Below are 20,449 nucleotides of genomic sequence, written 5' to 3'. Positions count from 1 at the left end.
GCAGTCCCCCGCAGGATTCATAACAGTGATTTTGATCCAGATTAGCTACCGACTGTTTTCTGGCTTAGCAGCTGTCTCTGTAAACTCACCATGACCCAGTGCCCCAGACCACCACCACCTTCCCCCACCCCAAGAACAGAGTTGCATCAGCTATGGGAAACAGCTCAGCTCCAAGGGGAAGGGGCTGCCGGTACGAGACAAAAGCTTGCAGGCGCTCCAGGCACACACGCGCTGCCGAGGCCCCGCGCAGCGGAGGCGTCAGCGGCCCCCATCCGCTGCGCGGGGCTGGCTCCAGCAGGCAGAGCTAATTATGGCTCGCTTTGGAAGGGTATTTTAGATAATGTGGTTTTCTGTGCACACACTGAAGGGATAAACTCATTTAGCAGGTTAATTAGTGTCCTTGGTAGAAATCGGTGACTCTCCTAGCCCACTCAGCTGAGAAAATGGTTGGAAGTACAAATATAGAGTATGTACGTGGACTGCAGGAAGAGCCGGAGAGTTTGGGGATGGTCCTGGGCACCAACTGCTCCAGTGTCACTTCGGCCATGAACTCAACCCTTGAAAACGTTATCGTACAAACTGAGTTTCTGCAGTGGCCGACAGGGCACAGGTACTCACTTCACACCAAGGTTCCTGCCACCAGAGCTCAGATTTCCTCCCCCAAAAATCTCAGTCTCCTTACAACTGCGTTGGGATGTGCGTGAACATTTCCACTTGAAAAGAAATGAAAGCCAGCACGGGGCAGCTTCTTTAAATTTTAAAAGAGATTTTCCCATCTGTCCTGTAGGAGATGAGTTTCTTAGCTCTGTATTTCAGAAACCCCATCTGTAGCAACTGGGATACCCATACTCAGATGAGGTCCAGTAACTCAGATGAGGGCCATCCACAACCGAACACTTTCATCTACAAGTTTTAAGCAGATCTATCAACTCCATTACTTGAAATTTGATTTTTGGTTAAATATTTACTTGCATATTTTTTATTAGTTGTTTGGCAGTGTCAGCTGTCTGTACATTTGCTAGAACGGCTAGAACAGCAAATTTGCTAAAATACAGTGTTTGGAACAGACAGCTGTAGATACACATTTTCAACTCCAAACTAAGCATTTTCATTTTTAAGCAAGCCTTGTTCATCTCAGTTTCACCTGAAGCACAGCTGAGATGAATTTACCTTTGGGGTTATACCAGTTCCAGTCTCAGGGTACAGAGAGGACATTTTCTACTTTGGTTGATTAGGCATGGCATTGGAGAGATAAGCATAGGTATAAAAAATAAGAAAATCAATACATATCAATTATCTATAGCATAAACCTTGCTATAAGACTTTGCTGCTGTAATTCATTAAAATTTGCAAGTAGATAAAAAATTGACATCCCCTTTACTTACTGAAACACCAGCACTTCCTAGCCTTTCCCTTTGATAGGGAATTCAGACCCAAGGGGGTAATGCACTTCCCTTGCTGGTGCCCTCTCCCATCTGCACCTGGTCCTGCCCCGGCCACGGGGCACCCAACAGAGCGACCCTCAGGAGTCTGCACAGTCCACGAGTTTAATCCGGTACTAGGACTGCCTCCATACCTAAAGATAGACCCATTTTTCAGCGCAGAGCTATTTGGTTTTGCTGTTGTCTTTTTACACCCACAATGGAGAGTAGCAAAGGATGACATAACCCCTATGGCTAGTACAAAGGGGGATTACTCAAACTGGCACGAGAAAGTCCTGTGCTGGAGTCGTGACAGCTGCCTGGCCCCTCTGCAAAGCTGGGATAGTGCCCGGGAACGGAAAGCTTTACCGTAGGTCAAAGGGAGGAATGCAGACACAGCACGAGGCCTACCAAGGAGCCTAGTGTGAACACGAAGAAAAGTAAAGGGAGAAAGATCATATTGTTAGGAACACGCAAGAAACATCTGTCTTGGAGACAGAGAGAAAGCAAATGTGTCTTATGAACACAGATTGGAGTGAGGCACCGAGTGGCCACCCCTGCTGACAGCCAACAGAGCCAGCATCAGGGCACTTCGCTCTGCTTCTTGCGGTGAACTTGGTCAAGGAGGCGTCCAGAAAGCATCCAGAAAGCTACAGCAACTGTTTAACAAAGAACGAAACAGACAACAGATTTTCTACAAAGGTTTTTTTATTTAACAGCTGGTCGTTTTAGATGCATCTAAATTTTTATAGAAGACTTGAAAAATAAAGAAGCTTCAAAAGCCACTGCAAGCCTGAAGTGTGCAAAATACGGTACATAACATGTTAGTATTTTTTCCCCTCCGACCACCAAACCAATGCAGACAGGCATCACAGTGTAGCTAACAGCATAATCAGGCTACAAATGTATCTCCATTTCTAAATCCACAGTTCAAAAGTCAACTACTGCATCCTTATAATGGTCAGTATAAGTAACCAAGAGAGGCATCAGTACCAGCCTAACAGTCATCTAGTGTAGTATTGTAGTAAAAACAAAGTCCTGCAGTTGAAAAACCTAAAAAATAGATTTTGTATATACAAACAAAACAAGCTATTTACCTCATTAGGCCCTTCTGAATCTGATTTCTTGAAGCAAGTACAAAAAAAAAAAAAAAAAAAAAAAAAAAATGGAGGCCAAAAGATACTACTTGAAGAGCAGTGTTTTTTTCTTTTTTTATAATTATGTATCCAATAAAAGAGGGAATGGAAACAGTATTTTATCACATATTGTAGTACTGTTTCCATTACGTAGGGAACTTCCACTTCCTCAGCAGTTGCTCTGCTGCAGACATTTTGCCCAGAACCCTATTTGTACAACACAGAAGTAAAGAGTTGTGCTGCTTTCTACTTTGTCCCTGTTTCTCCCCTGACCCCAAACAGCACCTCTCTGTAGACAGTTTTCGTAGATTTCTGATCTCCAAGTCAGAAACAATCGCTTAATATATGGACCTGAAAGAAACAAAATTTCAAGAGCACTTTTGCTGAAATATAGCCACTGTTTGCTTAAATCGAGGATTTTGTTATTAAATTTGAAGTCAGTTCTTCAGCTGAACGCATTTAAAGGAAGGAAGAAATGACAACCAAAGCAAAATGCAAGGAAATCTTGGAAGACATTTAGATTAAGACAATTTTTTAAAAAAAATCCTTATGAATTTTAGCAAAATTACAGATTTTCCAAAATGTTTATGAACTTGGAGACTTCATGATGAGCTGTAGTGCCAAGAGGAAGGTGCCTTAATCCCTGTCCAGAGGGGAAAAAAGAAAAAAGATTAATACACTTTGGTAACTTGCCATTTTTATATACAGGAACTTGGGCTCACACACTACTTTGGGCAAGCTTACTTGTGAGCTTATTTGTAGGATGTGGTTTTAACAAGCCAGGCTTATTTCTCTTCAAGCTGTACTTGACTTTCAATGTTTGACTACAAGAAAATTCATCTTCTAAAGGCTCTACCTGTAATGGTTCCTCCCAAGAGAGGCAATAAACTAGATGAACTAAAGTTACCTTCTCTGTCAAAATCCAAACTGGCAACTAATTAAAAGATGTGCTCAGCAATACAGTATGTTGCTAGTTTCACTCAGCCTGCTTGGGGGCAAAAGGGCTGTCTAGATAGACAGCTGATAAGCGCTTAGGGACAAAAAGGGTTGTTAGGCTGCTTTACTGCATACCTGCAGTGTCACACACACAAAAAAACCCTGCAGTGAAATGCTCAGCTACTGGAAATACACAGAAACTATTCAAATTAGTTTTATGTTAGTAGGAAGAGAGAAGTCACGATCTGACAAGAGAATGTGAGGCAATTTCATTTCTTGTGACTATCCCAGAATCCAACCTATGACACAGGGTACACAAATAGACAAGTTGCCAAAACCAACTCTTTTAATCAGTCTGAACATATGCTAAGTACAATTTTCTTTGGCATTAATATGGATGCTTAGAAGATTTAAATTCATTAAGCTTCTCATTCTAGCTTCTCTATTAATACCTATTAGGTCAACTGTCTGGCTTAAGTCATTGCAAGCAAATGATAGAACATTCTTGCCTCTCAAATACTAAAGTCCGTCCCTTATGCTTTGTTGTTAATTCTAAAATAGGTACTTACTGCATTGTGAAAGAAATTGCAAAGATGCTTTGCCCATGGACACCTAAAAAATAGATTTGGATTCTTAATTCATTTTTTTATAGCGACAGATATGTCCACAGTTTCAGCCACATCCTAAGTTTTCCATATCTCAGTGCTTTATTTGAAGGTTAATCCAACAATTCACTACAACTTCCAAATGGAGATTATTGCAGCAACAAACAAAGAATTTAAAGACAGACAACAATAAACAGGATTTCATCAGATTTACTCTTGGACTTCTGACAGAATATACTGTAAAAACCTCAGAAAAGTTGCTTCTAATCTTTGACTACTTGAGCTAAAAAGAGACAGTTATTAGACCTGTAAATTTCTTCAGTGTAACCAAGCTCATACACAACTGAATGAAATCAGCTACTTCATTTTCTCAGCTACACACACACATCAGGGAGAAGGGAGAAGCAGCAGAAAAGCATTTTACAAAGAAGGTTATCTTACACAGCCTTGATTTCCAGTTAAGACAGCTACAGGAAGTGAATTCTCAACATTACTCCGCTGCCATCTGCTACATATGCGAATTAAACACTGGAGCAGGCAATCCTCCTGCTTTCCCGTATACGACTGTGGAGTCATTTGATTTTAAAACTATTATGTTAATACACTGAATCTGTCACTCTAAAACCTATACTATACAGCATAACACAGGAGAGCAAGGATCATACTAACAAACAGCTAGTGGTTGCGAAGGCAACAGTGTGCTTTATCACCATTTGTAACCTAGACATAGTACTTAGACTCATTTGAAACTTCATTTTTCCCTGAATATTCACTGAAGCTTTTTTGCTGTTGTAAAGTAAGTGGTCTCTCTTCTTTTAAGAGAAAAGAATGACAGGCATTAACTTAAGGCTGTCCTCAGTCTGCATTACAACGCACAGATGTTTGAGTCCGATTTTTATGGGATCTACTCCTCTCATTACTTTGTGAAGTATTTCTTACATTTTTTTTAAAAAGGTGACATTTGTAGACTCATTATATTCTAGTAGATATAGAACAATATAGATTTTGAACTACTTTAGGCTATTCTCTTTACATAAATGCTTATGAGGTATTATACCTTCATAGTCTAGTAATTTGTTTGCTCTAAATCATCATTTTTTAACCTAAAGAGGAATGAAGGGATATGAATAGTGACATTTAAGTAACAAAACTAGACTGTATATGTTATCATATGTTTTTATGATGACTGGTCATGGTTCTCCAAATCAGATAGCTGGGAAGTTAGGAGTCCATTTGGTTGCAACAGGCAACATAGAACAATTTCAAACCTACCAAAGACATGGTGCTTAGCCCCTTTACTATTATTAGTAGTGAGAAGTTATACAAACAAGAATGAATTATGAGTTAAAACTATGTTAACTAAAAGAAAATTATCAGTACTGTTGCAACACTTAATGATTTATACGAAGATTCACACTTACATATGCAGGTTCTCTGTAATAATACTCAGAGTGAACAGGCCAATGGACTGCATTTTCTTATGCCTGCAAGTCAGGAACAGGCAAAGGAATTCACCCACATACTGAGGACCAAGGTTTTGCCATCTAAAACACAAGAATAACCATACGGTGTGAAAAACAAAGTCCATTTAACTCAGAATTCTGTCTGAGTTACAGACAGACTGAGAACAGATTCTTTGGGATGAACTTAAGAACAGGACACAAGTCTTGAGGCTTTTTTTGCATATGAACAGCTGTATCGGGTCAGATCAATGGCCCACCTAGCCCAATATGCCTGCCTCTTGCAACAAGCATGATGCTTATCCTGGCTTTCTGCAAGCCAGATACAGAAGGCGACACCTTAGATGCCTTTTGTTTGAAGGAAGTCAGCTGCTGAAGAACAACCCTAGCTCATACAGATCTGAAGGAAATTCATTGTCTTCCAGGTATATTCTCCTCATCTTCAGTGATTCACAAGCTCAAGGACCAACTCTTTACATTGGGAGTGTTGTCAGTCACACTTGACAATCTTCCAGCAATTTGTCCCTTTGTTTTTCAATATGTATCCTTTGTTTTTCAATATGCATAAGCTTAAAGCTTTTACAGTTTTAGCTGTGGACAGCAACATCTACAACATTCTGTATCAACAGGATCCACAACTGTACACTTTAGATACTTCTCAAAGCTTTTTAGCTCAGTGTATAGCTTCAAAAGGCTTTCTATGGCCACATTAGATTCTCTTTATGCTCCCTAGTTCTTGAAACAGAATAGAAAATGAACAACTATTCCCTGGTCCCCTTCTGCAGGACACGCATGATTTTATAGACCATAATCATCTCAAGCTCAGATGGCTCTGTAAAGGTTCAGGATTCCTCTTATAGATGTTGTTCCACACCTCTGATCATCCTTGTCATTCTTCTCTTTAACTTTTCTAGTTCTACAGTATTTTTGAGAAGAATCACCAGAACCATGCATGATACTCAAGACACAGATGCAGCATTTACACACTAAGTTTTCTATATTAGTTTCCCATTAATTCTGAGCACCCTATTTGCATTCTTGACTTTAAGCAATGAGCTGGCCATTTCCAAAGAGCTATAGATTTTTTTTATCTTTGCTAAGCTTCACTGCTGCAGGACTGCTCCTAATGTCTCCATAAACCAACAGTCAGACTTCAAAAAGCAAATGCTTACTCACAGTTTTAGCATTGTTGCTTTTCGACAATTCAGATCTTTCAAAATCAAGTTGACAGTGCCATGGAGAACATGTTCTTCATAGGAAAGATGATCTAGTAATAGCCTCAGAGCCCAAAAGTTATTCTAGGAAAAAAATTGCCTATGATTTAACCTCTGCAACAGTCATTTCTTAAGGAAAAAACAACCTTAAAGAAAAAACCCACACAAACACAGAAGTTGTTTTATTTAAACTTTACTGACCTTCAAAGTCAAGAAAGAGTTAAATGTGCCTAAAACTAGCAAGTGATATTACATGGATTTAAAGTGTCATTTGCTTTAATCAGTTAGAATAGAACTCAATATCTAGACTTACCCCAAATGCCAAGGCTATCTCTAGGAAGGAAGTCAAGTATGGAAGATCACAGAAAAGCATCTGCTGTACTGCTTGCACTGCGAGAATAAGACAAGCCTCACGCTGCAACTACAGGAAGAAATATCAATAAAAAAAGTACATATATTTCAAAGCCCACTTTTCTATTATTTGTCCATTGTACCCACTCAAATCAGCAGGAAATTATTACCATTCCAGTCAGAAAGGCTGAGTGTCACACACTACATCCAGAAGATGTGTGTAAGACCACAAAATAGGGGAACAGAAAGAACACTTCATTTATTGAGCATCTTTCATCTGACTGTCTCCAAGTCCTCACAAAAACTTGAGGTCTCATATCACCACACTAAAGCAGAACTATGACTAAGTAGAAAAGAAAAGTTCTGGCCTAGGAGTCATGTAGCTGCAAAGTAAGTTAAATGCAATTTCCTCAAAAGTAGTAATAAGTCAAGCAGGATAAGATAGCTCCTTAGGTAAGTGACTGCATCCCCATTCCAAACAAGTGACTTCTATCCACCTTGTTTTTCCAAATCACTGCAACTTGCACTCTTCAGATTAGAAAACATTCTGACTGTATTTAATAACCCATTTCAAATCATCTTTAGAGATATTCCACTACACTTGAAGTCATCTTTCAAAGAATGCTTGGAAATTCCAGGCAATTCTGATAAAGTCACAGATGTTTGTTTTGAGACAAGCAACACTGCCAAGTCGCAGAAGACTGCCTCCAATTCGAATTAAACAGAGTAAGATGACTCAACTTAAGAAGTAAATACAGGATTGAGGACTGCCAACATTTTATAAATACAGAAATTTGGACAGCAAGAGATTAAGACTTTTTACTGGGTTAAGGCAGTGTCAGACCAGAACAGACTGCAGGTTGTTTACTTTCAGATATCTCATCTAACTTTCAGACTATGCTAGGAATAGTCTTATGCCACTTCCCAGAAATCTTCAAGCTCGCCTCTTAAAAGCTTGTCATAATAATCCAGCTGTATGCAATATGGCAATATCTTACACTGCAATACAGCAATTGGTTAATTTTCTTATGACCAAGTGCACACTTACATGAGGAGAGAAAATAGCAGATGGTAAAGTAACATTAACTTTTGCCTTCAGTTCTTCCAAAAGACCACTACTGGCAGCCAGCACCTCCTGCAAAAATAGTGATGAATCACAGGTAAAGAAAGTTGCCCAGATATTCTACAAATAAACACCACTTAGGACGATTCTGCAATGTACTACTTTAATGTGCATTTATCTATTTTTTGCAGCACCCTTTACAGACAAGTTTGCCTTTTTCCAATGGTGTCCTCAGTCAACATTGAGATTCCACAGCACCAACTAAACACTATTATATAACCTCTTCATTTTAACCTACTGTGCTTTGCAGATATTTATTTTTTCATTTATGAAAAAATACCCAGTATTGGCTTTTGTAAACCTATCAGAGTACATAAAAAAAATAAAATAAAATAAAATAAAGGGCTACTACTTTCCCCTTTATTCTACAGTTATTTGATTTATCTCAAGATACAAGCCAGTATCAGGTACTGAAATGTAGGCAGAATTAACTCATTTTCTACAACATTTAACACTTCTTTGCACTCACCAGTGATGTATCTACACTATACTTTAGATATAAGAAACAGAAGTGAGCTTCCCAGTAGACTGGGTTCTATAGGCACTGACTAAGGTATTAGCTATATCCCAGTAGGTACTGTTTTAAATACAACCCTAACGAGCTCTTAGCTTTTCCCCAAGCATCAAAGCTTCAGACACGCGACAAAAAGTACTACAGCACAGCAAGTTCATACAACAGGTCAGGCATACGGACTTTGGGCACAACACAGGAACATGTCACTGTGCATCAGAGTTAGAAGAACGGGGATTTACCCACCTTTCATTTCATAGGAAGCACAAGGTAAAATGAACCAATCTAAAGAGCTTCGACTAGAATTTAAACATGGATTTTAGTGCCCATTTGCAACAAGTCTTACGCGAGGACAGTTGTTTTCAAACAGACTATTTGCTGCGTCAGAGTAACTGACACCTGAGTTGCAGCATTTTGCATGCAAAGGATCAGATTTGTCAGGTATCAGAGGACTATTTGATAATGCCCTGTAAAGTTAATCTCAGTATTTAAAAGAACGTGTCAATATCCACACCAAATAAAGCCTTATATAAAACCAAGACACAAATGCTTCCATCTTACAGTATTTTTTCAGTTACCTCTTGGAATTCAAGTGGTGGCTCTTTCAGTGACAAAGGATGTAGGTATCCGTTTTTTCCAAGCAAGTTGCTACTGCCCAAAATCATGATGAGAGAACTCCAACATTTAGGCTGAAATACAGAAGAACTTTTAGAATCAGACTATGCCTCCCTGACAAGTCGATGGGCATCTAGTGTTTTCTGAATAGCTAGGTTCTTTTTACTTTCCTTAAATAAAAGGACCAAAGAAAAATAAAGTGCCTTCTTCATTCTCTTTTGTAATGGAAACACATTACTTGTATATGCTCAGATTGCACAGTGATATTTGTGGCTTCCTGCTCTGAATTATCAGGTGGCAAAAAATCCAGTCCATTTTGTCTTATCTGTAGAAAAAGGCAATGCTTTCCTCACCTGTTATGTTTCTATTCTATGACCCACAAACAGATCTGTAGCTGGTGTAATCACTACATCCCCACTGACAAGTATCAAAGCACGCACAATTTAGGATGGAGAACCGCCTAAAATAGCTGAATATCGCAACAGTAAAAGCACGTCATTCAAAATTTGTATTGCACTTTTGCTTGTTGTTACATTGTTGCTATGTCATGCTGTTGAACTCAGTAATCTTGCAATGACTGCAAAGATGCAACATTTGTCATAAAACTTATCAGTAAGGTCCCAGCTGAGTCAGCAGACAATTCATACACCTTGAGACCGGTATCTGGTTTGTGGTAAGTTCATCATAGCATCTTGAGACAGAAGCCATGAACTACAGGTCTACAGGTAGGGAAATGGAACTGCAGACTTGAATAAAGCCTTGCAAATTTTTTCCAAACAAGCGATTAAAAAACCTAATAAAGAAATCCACAAGCAGAAAAAGTGTTTCAGGGAAGCGTGAACTATGCAAAAGCACTCTGCTAGTAAATTCTGCATTAGACAAGTAATGTGTTTGGACAAAGCAGACATGTACATAAATACTCAGTAGACCACAGAAACACAATTTTAATACAGACTTACATTCCTGTATAGCAAAAGATTGCTGTAAAGCAGTTTCAGTGCCTGCTTAATTAGAACACCATCTTTCAAAGGAGAGCCTGCAAGAAGAAAAAACCCAAACATGTCTTACTCCCCCAAATAACTTCAGCGTATAAATAAAAACAAGATATATCACCTTTATCGCAGATAAACTTCTACACAAATCTAACAAAAATGAGGAGATGAGTGAGTGTCTGCAGCTTTTCTATACAGAGCCTAAATCAACTGTAAAATGCTATCCCAGAAAGTTTCAAAGGACTAAATACAATTTAGTCTAAGCCATTACAGCAGATGACCCAGAATAAAATCTTCATTATGTTCACCATATCACGGTACAGTGTGGTACACACTGTCAGTCTCATACTTCTAGCAATTCTACTAGCAATTGAACAGCTTCTCTAAAATAAATCTTTTGTTTCAGAATACACCTTCTTGACAAACGCACCAAAACAGATCAGTCATCAGTAGCTGAACTAACGATAGAATGCAACACACAGATCATGAAACACTTTGCAGCAGAACACATTCATCCTTAAGGTCAAGGCTGAGATTACCATGAGGCTAAGTTATAGACTGACACTGGTAGTGTCGTGATCTAAAGGGCTTTGTATTTTTCTTTTAAACCAGATTGCTTTGAGAAAAATAACTTTACAGCTGACCAAGCTAGCATTTTGTATAAAGCGCGCTAAACAAATTTATGCTCAGATCTAAAGAATTCTTCCTTGCCTAGCATTATGTACTGTGTATTAGCCTGGAGAATTTATTACTGAATTCAGAGTCCTTTTGGAATGTTACTAAGTTTAGTAAGAAATTAAAAGCAGCAATTAAGAAAGGTTCTAAACACGTGAAATCATAAAACTGTACTTGCCGATTGTAACCCAAGGCCCAGAGTCTTGAAAATCCTTTCCACTGGGGACGCTGCCAGTTCTGAACATCTTTAGGTAGACTTCAAATTGTAACGGTGTTATCCGGCAGGCAGTACAGCACGCAAGGCTATTGACTGGAAACAACAGTGAATGTGCAGCATCGAGGAAGTCTCCAGTTTTACACAAATAGAATGGGATTTTGTCTCTAAGATCTCTTAACCTGGAAAGGAGAAAAATGATCATTTGATTTTGTTAACATGAAAGTTTTACAATACTCGGCATCAAGCTACACTTAACAACTACATCCAATAAGGCAGAAAGTATTTGTAATGCAGTATTACTTTCTGTTAGCAAACAGCTAACAACATCTTGCTGCTTTTCATTCTGCCTTTCCACTTCAGGTTAAAACACAGACAGAGACATAATATGAAGGCAAAGAAATTAAAAAGCCACTTACCCTTTGCTATCATTGCATTTCACAGCTCTCAGGTAGCGAACAACTTCTTTATAGCTGGGGGAAGGAGGGAGTGGAGAGAAAGGAAGCATTAAGCTGTATACAGGTCAGTCAAATATTTATTACAATTAGTAAAACAAAACAGAAGTTATTCCCAAATGGAAGACATTGCAAAAACGGTATAGAAATACAAGTAGTAGAGATGAGACAGTTGGCTGCAAATACAAAACTAAAGTGCTGTAAATTATAGCTGCCTTGGTGCCTTTTTCTGATAAGCTCAGGAAGAGTAAAATCTCTGGACAAAGACACAAGTACCATTACAAATTATTTCATACCTACATCCAAAAACCACTACTCTTAACAATAGTGCAGATGACCTGAATGAAGCCTCAACTTGACATCTCTCTGTACTATTTAAAGCAAGAAGAAACCACGATCATTAGAAATGACACTAACATATGACCTTCTTGCATGCTCTTTTACCTTGGGCTATTTTACAAGAAACTTGTAGGATTTAGCAGTCAATGTTATACAGAGTTATATAGAGAAAAACCTTCAGTGACTGCCAAGGTAGTGGACTGGTCAGATTAGGCTTCTCTCCACTATACCAATATTGGTTTGTATAGCATGGGTGTTCTGCTTTGCTAGTGAACTCTCCAAGGGAATAAGTTCCAAAAAAGGACACTACTGAATACAGTAGATAATGAAATTGAAAGGCTGCTGAAATACAAAGTGAGGCTGAATACACAGATTATCTGAGAACAGCTTCTTATTTCAGTTAAGTGGCTTGAATCCACACTTAAAACAGCCAGAGACCAGGACATGTTGCTTTGCTGTCTCCCACCTAATCAGCCTTTGATCAGGTGGATTTATCTTAAATGTCAGTATTTAAGACCTACTGCGGTTATCTGAACACAGTAGTTTTCCTCTTCACTGTTCCTTTGGGTCTTGAAATGCAAAAAGGGCTCCTGTTTCTGCTTTGGAATCATTCAAAAAAATACTAGACTTGTTTATAACAAGCTATAGGCATGAGAAGCTTTGAATATGTTTTCACTTTTTATGTTTCCGCATAAGATGTAACTTTTGTGGACCTCCTGAAACACTGTGCTGCAGTTAATACTATACAAAATTAGAGCTGAACTTACAAAATGAAAAATCCAAAACAATAACAAAAACTATCTTACTTTGATTTATCTACCAATTTTTCCACTCGAGCCTGTATAACAGGAAGTGTTTCCCACAGAAATACTTTTCTTCCCTTCTGTGTTCTTTGGCCAGTAATATTCTGGCCTTTTAAAACAGTGGTCAGTAATACATGGTCCCATGGTACAACATTTAAGCTGGAAGGAAAAGAAAAAAAAAAGGTCATTCTTAATGCACTCCATTCATACACTAATTCATTTTCTTTAAAGTAACTTTATTAATAAAATCCTCATGTATTTTGAAGTTTATAGTTCACTTCTGAAAAATGATTATATGGACAACAGCTTAGCTACAGCATTAAATAATGATTTTCCACTACGGTAAGGACAGGTCATGTAGAAAGTAGCAAATTCTGATATCTTCCTACAGCAAAATACCTATCTCTAGCACCGTCAGTGAAAAGAATTACTCTCTACAGTTGTATTCAAGTCAGGCAACTGTATAAAAACACATTCTAAAAATAAAGAACATACCTATTTGAGAAGCCAAAACAGTGACATGGAAGTGATATGGACTGAAAAAAATTAACAAACTTTTCATACAAGCTTTTCGGGAAGTCACACAACACCAGCATCCTTTGAAGTTGTGTTGTGATCCTGCGTTTTAAAAAGAAAAAGTCAGATCCTTGAGGAATTCAGTCAAAATCTTTTAAAAGCAGATGAATCATTTACTAGACTCAGGTTTTTTAAAACCCATAGGAAATCAGCCTGTGGGATTTTCTTTTCTTTTTTTTTTTAAATATTTCAGGTAGACATTTTGGAACTAAATTTAAATTCATGAACAACACGACTTTTTTTTGGTTATTGTTTTTAAACATCAGTGAAACCAAGGCTCTTTGTTCTTGCTTTTTAAGATGGAGATCCCCAATGAGTATACGTGAGAAGTTACTGCAGCAGCTAAATAAGTTAATTACTGCAGTTGCTAAATAAGCAACCTGATCGCTGTCTATGCCAAGAGAAATGCAAAAACAGAAGAAGAGTAAAAACCAGTTACATTTCAAGTTTCCTTCAATGTCATTTCTGAAGTGAACTACAAAAGCAACAGCATGTCACTTCACAATTTGCCTGAGGTGTCATTAGAATATAACAATCCAGCATGATCACTGATCTGAACTCCTGGCAAATTTAAGAATAGAGAAATCTTTGTTACCTCCAGTTAAGACAAAACACTGACACAAATAGTCTACCCTTTTAAGTACCCTTTTAAAATTGGGGGAAGAAGTTAAAAGTCTTTCCTATTCTTTTGAAGTAAGAAATAAATAAATTCACAAGCAATCAAACTTAAAAATGAAGACCAATATAGGATTTAGGTTGGACCTATCATTAGTTCAAATAGGAGGTGAGATATATAATTCTTTTTGAGTGCTCCTAAAAAAAGTTAATCCCTATTTCATTAATCTTCTGTTGCAAGCGAGTTTCAGGTTAAAGGTGAAGTATAAAGCTAAAATGAGAAATGAATTAAGTCAAGTGTACTAGATGCCCTCATTCATTAGCCTCTGGGGGAACTTTACTATGTTACATCCCTGACTACTCCCCCCTTGTGGAGGACTACAAGACTGATGTTTTGACTCTAAACAGACACCATATACTCTTAGGCTTAATAACTGCAAGTAGCTGTCTGACACCATCTTCTGGTCTAGCCTTAGAAAATACTACTAGACTACCTGTTTGAAAGGCAGATATTGCCTTTGTTCTTCACAAAAAACGCACTACTATTCAACAGAATTGCTAAAAATCTTGATTTGTCGTGTATAATTAAAGCACCACAGCATGACGAGTTTTCTGCCTATGAGGCTGACTGATGCACACTGTTGTTGCTTTGTATTCTTCTGCCTGTCCCTACCACCTGCAGTCTACACCCAGGCAATAGGCTCTCCTTGCTCTGGTGCTCTTCCCCGATAGTGGTTCCTGATGCTATAGAACCATAAGACTATACACTTTATTCTGAAGCTGTGCATATTTACTTCTGGCTTTTAAGAGCTAAAGCATTCATATTTTTTCTTTATACCTTTGGAGAAGAGTCGTTTTAAATGCACTTTGCACAAGTACCATGGCAGAAAGTTTGCAGCCACCAATCATCCCACTGACACCTACGCATTAGATGAAAACAAAAGTCTCACCTTTGCAGCAGACAAGGGACAGCAATCTTTAGTGAAGCAGTTTGACCAAGGTTCTGCCAGCTTCTAAGAGAACAAACAAACCCAAAAAAAAAAAAAAAAAAAAAAACAACCAATGCACCATTTAGTGCTTATCCCTTTTTGCCTTCTCTATACTCAACTTAGGAAAAACTCTTTCTTAAAAGGCATTGGGAGCTAACAAGGTAATAAAAATGATTCCGAACAGTTACAACAAGTGTTTAAATTGTAAAACACATTTGATATTTTAGAGCTAACACTATTTGTTTTACAGCACTACCTAATCAACTAAAGCATACCTAAGCCACATACACAAGCACAATATAGTAGTACCTGACCACCTACTCTGCCTTATTAGGTGCTTTGTTAGACCAACATGTGCACATCTTCAATTGTGCAGGGCCCCAAAGGGTTGTAGGTCCTTGTCCCACAAGAGGCTCAAACCACATCTCACCTGACATCTCACCTGTGAATGCTCTCAGACTCAAAAGCATTCAGACACAGACTTACTCAAATAATACATTCAGCCTGTTCCTTGCAAATCCTGACAGCTCCCCAGAAAGAGAACTGCAGAGAAGCTGCTGTGGTCTGGGCCGATTTAACAAATCAGAAACATTTACTGCTGCTTTACTAATACTCTTGAATTTAACCCCACAAATACCTAGATTTTGCATAGGAAAGATTTGACTTTGCTCAAGCTAGGCAGTAAACAAGCATGAAGCATGCTGGCGCATCACAACAAACACACGTGATGTAAACAGGAAAAGCAAGACAAGTAGAAAAGGCTAAAATATTTAAAGCCTTTTTTTCTTAGTTATTATTCAGTACTGTGTCCTCCCATTGAAAGAGGCCAGCTTCCTGCAAATTTACAGGAGGGCTAAGACCTATCATCTGAGGAACACATTTGCACTTCCTTCCAGTTCAGGAGCAGATGTTTCCCTGTACAATAAAGATTGTCTGTTCTTGTCTCAGGAAAGCTCCCCTGCCCCTACATGTTCTCCTGTGGAATCAATTCCCAGCTGCCACCATTTGCTGTCTTCCTCACTCTCTCCCTTCCAGTTCCCACCCCTCATCTGAGGTCATCTCTCCTCTCCCACATCCAGCCTTTGCCCTTCTCTTTTCCCAAATCCCTCTTTGTAACCAATCTCACTCCTTCCTCAGGTGTACTCACACCTTCTCATTTCTGCCACCAGGGCTGCAATCTTTACAGTATCCTTTCCCTTAATAAATGGAAAACCAGTACTCTTGCTTATTCTCTTGGGAAGCAAATGAGGATTACACATTAGCTGTAGAATTGGATACTTACAAAGCAGGGTCTTTATGAAGTGCTATCTCTTTAGCTGCTCCCAGAAACATGACAGCAGCAGCTTTAGGATTCTCTCTTTCTGCCTGATCTAAAAATCTTGTTACCAGTGCAAAAACTCCAGAATACCTAAGATAGATAAGCAGTCCATGATGTACTTTGTAAACAAATGGGAATTATGACCGTTCTGTAGTTTGAAAGTAAGTTAACTCATCTTTCCTTGAAAAGAATCTAGGAGATAGTGACAGGGCATTTGCACAAGTTTTCGTTTAAGCATTCTGAAGGCACACACTGGACTGAAAATAGAACCCAGTACCAACAAACTAGTAAAAATAAGGGCTTAGATAAATAAGATGCCTGATAATATTCTTCATTATTATGGCTTAGGGAAGTATGAAACTATATTCTTATTTACTATCTTTATACTTACTTATCAAGCATTATTTAAACATGTATTTATTAGAGGTCTGCTTAAACTATATCTAAGTGCAATGTAACTGCCTGCTGGCTAAATTGTGTCAGTTATGTTTCTGCTATTTCAGGTTGCCATGATTATAATCGTGCTATTAGCTGAGTAACAAAATTCTGTCATCACTTACTTGTATACAACCTCCATATGGTGTGATTTGCAGGTATTGCATTGCCCAGGTGGCAGTTTTGGAAGACAAAAACATTCATGTTGTTTGGAAGGCATTCTTTCTCCAGTCAAATACTTATTATATTCCACAGAAAGTTCATGGATAAAATTTATTAGAAGACTTCCTAGAAGGGTGGGCAGAGGTGTGAAACTATTAGTGCAAAGATTTTCTTCAAACCACAAAGAAAGAAGCAGTCATTCACATGCACCCTACGTAATATATTTTGCAAATTACTTGTGCCCAATCTTGTTGGCCAGGCAAACTTGGTTGCTCCTTCCTATAGGAGGGAAAACTCCTGACTAGATCTGCAGATTTGTGTCTAGTTTATATATGGCCTGGGAAAAAGGCAGCAAGGATAGGCTACTAACCAAGTAACTCACCAAGCCTTAGCAAAGAGGACTGTGGACTGAATAAATTGTCATTGTAGGTCACAAGGATCTCAAGCGGCAGACTGAGTGGCTATTATGAGCGACAGGTCTTCTAGGACAATATGAGAGCGTAACACTTACCACCATGCCGAAGGTCTGCATCTATGTCTGTGAGCTCCAAATTGAACATTACAAGAACACCAGCCAAGGAAAAATCACGCTGGTCCTTCCAGAATTTGCTTTTGTTATGCGCATTGCAATGACAGAGGGAAGGAGTTGTCCAGTTCTGGCACTATTTCATAAAGAGTGAAAGACAAGAAAAGTGTTTGTTTCAGCTGAGCAAATCACGAGTTCGCTCCTCTTTGAGTGAAGGTCTATAATTCACTCCATCTTTCACATGACTAGGTAACGCTATAGTGAAGTGTTTTGATAGTCAGGGCAAAAGGCTGATACAGCAATACCTCGATATCATGACTTGAAAAGAAAAGGGGGAGAAAGGGAAAAAAAAACCCCACAAAACAAAAGAAAACCAGCCAAACCAAACTTATTTCCCCTCATTCCCAAACACCTTACAGGGACACTTACAGCTGGCATCCTCCCAGGTTGTGAGCTGGTAACAGTACTGCTTTTGGATGTTCCCCACAACATCTTTCATAGTTCAAAAAACCTTCTGAACTCTTAGAAAACACACACAAACCGCTCACACTCTTCCTCACTTTATTCTCAGAAGGGTAGATAAAAATCTCAAAGTTTGATATTTTTCTACTGTGAAAAGGAATCAGATTACTAAAACAGACTGCAGAAAATACACTGTGTGCCTCAGACAAACAAGCTACATTTGTTCGTATCAAGCAAAGATCTGTTCCAACAACTTACCAGATTACTAGTAGTAACATCAGACATTGACTAAATAAAAAGTATTAGTAGTGTTGTAAAGCAGATAGATATCAACATTTGAGGAGAACTGTTAAGATAAAAGAATAAATGATACATGAAATTTTGATCAAGCGTACATAATAATTATTTTTTTTTTTTAAGACTGTTGAGGAATTTAGTTTACTCAAAGTTGTGTATATCTTCACTACAGCTCTTCCTTACCTCAGAAGCTAGCTTATCACAAATGTAGCAGTAGCACTGATTACAAATATCAGCATTTTTTCCAAGGGGTGAACATGTATCACATTCCATTCGCCTGCAGAGTTGAAAAACAAAACACTGTTTACAGAACAGGCTACATACCTATCCAGCTCTACATCCACTTTCAGTTCTTAAAATCCTAACAGGATTACTTTCAAAGTGGACTAGAGGTGGAAAAAGCCCCCCATGTTATCCTCCATGCCACTGAACATACTCAAACAGATGTACTGTACAGTCATATCTTGCATGAGGCATAACTTTGGCTTGTTTACAGAAAGTAACCATTAGTTCACATTCCTCATCCACAACCTCTCCAGATTTCTCCTCTTCCAGGACCGTCTTCTCTGTAGAAAAAAAGAATACCCAGTATAAATCAGTATAAAATAACTAAAACTTAATCACAAATTAAACCAGCTATTGACATTTATTTTTGAAGCACTTCAAGACAGGGATTTTGTTACAATTCCACGCAGCGACAATAAGAAAAAGGTACGCTGACCTTGGACAATATCCTCTGTCTATCACAAGAGAGATAATTTAATTAGAAGGGATCCAGTTAACACTACAAAAGGCCACACTCTCAGAGAGCTTAGTGGTATTTTTGAACCTACACAGCAGTATTCTTTAGCATAACTGGTGCTGTTGAAGAAATTTCAAGGTACGAAATAGCGTTCCTTTCTACAGACTCCGGGAAAACAAGTATGCTTGGTTTTGTCTGTTATTTTGCCACTCTATTCATTCTAAGTCCTCAAATTTTTTTTAGAAAAATAACAAGAAACAGTACTGTTTGAAAGTACAGGTACCAGAGACATCTTGAAGTCGCTTCCAGCCCAACTTGTTTCAAAAGTTTCTTTACAAAACTTCATAGATAACAAGAGCACAATACTTACCCAGCGGCTCTACTACCACAACTGAACTCCCAAGTGTGTTCTCTGCTTCATCATCACTGATCAGGATTATACTCTCCTCTTCCTCATCTCCATTCGATGGCCCCATGCTTACTGAATTCCAAGGGAAAGGAACTAAGCAGCAGCAAATAGGACAGAAAAATGTTTCCTAGTCATGAAGGTCCTTCCCTCAACAGAAGACCCAGACTCCTCATCTGTGTAAGTAAATTACACTAGGGACAGAAACATTTCATCTTCACGGAAGTCAGCAGCTCAGAAAACACTGCACTTCCCATCCAAAGCAGAGGGAATCCTAAAAGCAAATAAGTGGGAACAGAACAAAGGGTGAGATCTGCTATTCCTTTGGTGGGACAGCCTTTGGAGAAAAAACAAAGAACCCACCCACCCATTTATTTAATAATGAAAAGTATTATTCTTCTAAATACTTCAGCTGCCCTCTGCAGATTGTCTGCTCTCACCCCTCACACAGTTCCAGTCCTCCAAACTCAAAAACATACATCCCCCAAATCACCCCGACTCCCCCATAGCCCACCTCAGCCCTCTGGTTCAGCCCCCTGCCCCCATCGGCCAGCCTCCCCTCCCCCTCCCCTTAACCACAAGATCCCCCACAGCTGCCCCCTGCCGCAGGCCAAGCCCCACGCAATTCTCTCGCCCCCAAACCCACCACAGCCCCACAACTGCCTCTCCCACCCCCCAATACATCAAGCCCCCCAGAGCCACCTCCCCCCACCAAAGCTCAACCCACCCCGACCCTCTTCGATCTCACCCCACACAACCCCCCACCCTGTTCCGGGCCCACATCCACCTCCCGGCTCCTCCCTCCCCTCACCCCCCCCCCCCCCCCAGGTCGGCTCGCTGCCCCCCGCGCCGCCCCGCGGCTCTTCCCCCTCCGCCAGCCTCCATCTCCCCCCCGCTCACCGCGCAGCCCCGCTCGGGCGACCCCGGCCGCCGCCGCCGCCGCGCCACTCTTTGAACTAACAACTCCTTCCGAGGTGACGAACCCGGAAGTACTCCGCGCGCGCTGACGCTGGTGGCGCTACTTCCGCCCTGGCACGCGTGCGCCCGGCCGCCGCCTGGCGGCCATGTTTG

The 20,449-nt window shown here is 39.4% G+C and overlaps 1 protein-coding gene across 4 annotated transcripts; it reads right to left on the bottom strand.

The window, feature by feature from the left end:
- Window positions 1-2,143: 2,143 nt before the first annotated feature.
- On the bottom strand, window positions 2,144-20,410 carry LOC134147277 (uncharacterized). 4 transcript variants are annotated; one of them, XM_062588268.1, is made up of 21 exons: window positions 20,279-20,410; window positions 19,343-19,652; window positions 18,667-18,796; window positions 18,414-18,507; window positions 18,192-18,279; window positions 17,457-17,607; window positions 16,909-17,071; window positions 16,313-16,438; window positions 14,992-15,054; window positions 13,346-13,468; window positions 12,854-13,009; window positions 11,673-11,726; window positions 11,218-11,435; window positions 10,332-10,408; window positions 9,336-9,446; window positions 8,172-8,258; window positions 7,086-7,193; window positions 6,735-6,856; window positions 5,520-5,642; window positions 4,063-4,105; window positions 2,144-3,200 (listed from the first exon to the last, which is right to left on the bottom strand). In XM_062588268.1, exons 5-21 carry the CDS (start codon window positions 18,216-18,218, stop codon window positions 3,123-3,125), a joined length of 1,830 nt encoding a protein of 609 aa, XP_062444252.1. In that variant the 5' UTR covers window positions 18,219-18,279; window positions 18,414-18,507; window positions 18,667-18,796; window positions 19,343-19,652; window positions 20,279-20,410; the 3' UTR covers window positions 2,144-3,122. The 4 variants fall into 4 exon arrangements, with proteins under 4 accessions (XP_062444252.1, XP_062444254.1, XP_062444255.1 ...); XM_062588270.1 differs by having other exon boundaries at window positions 2,144-2,908; XM_062588271.1 differs by having other exon boundaries at window positions 5,520-5,582.
- Window positions 20,411-20,449: the final 39 nt, after the last annotated feature.

This window comes from Rhea pennata, chromosome 15, assembly GCF_028389875.1.
Source record: "Rhea pennata isolate bPtePen1 chromosome 15, bPtePen1.pri, whole genome shotgun sequence".
Lineage (NCBI taxonomy): Eukaryota > Metazoa > Chordata > Aves > Rheiformes > Rheidae > Rhea > Rhea pennata.
Note: the sequence above shows the minus strand (reverse complement) of the source record. Positions and strands in the feature narration are given on the sequence as shown.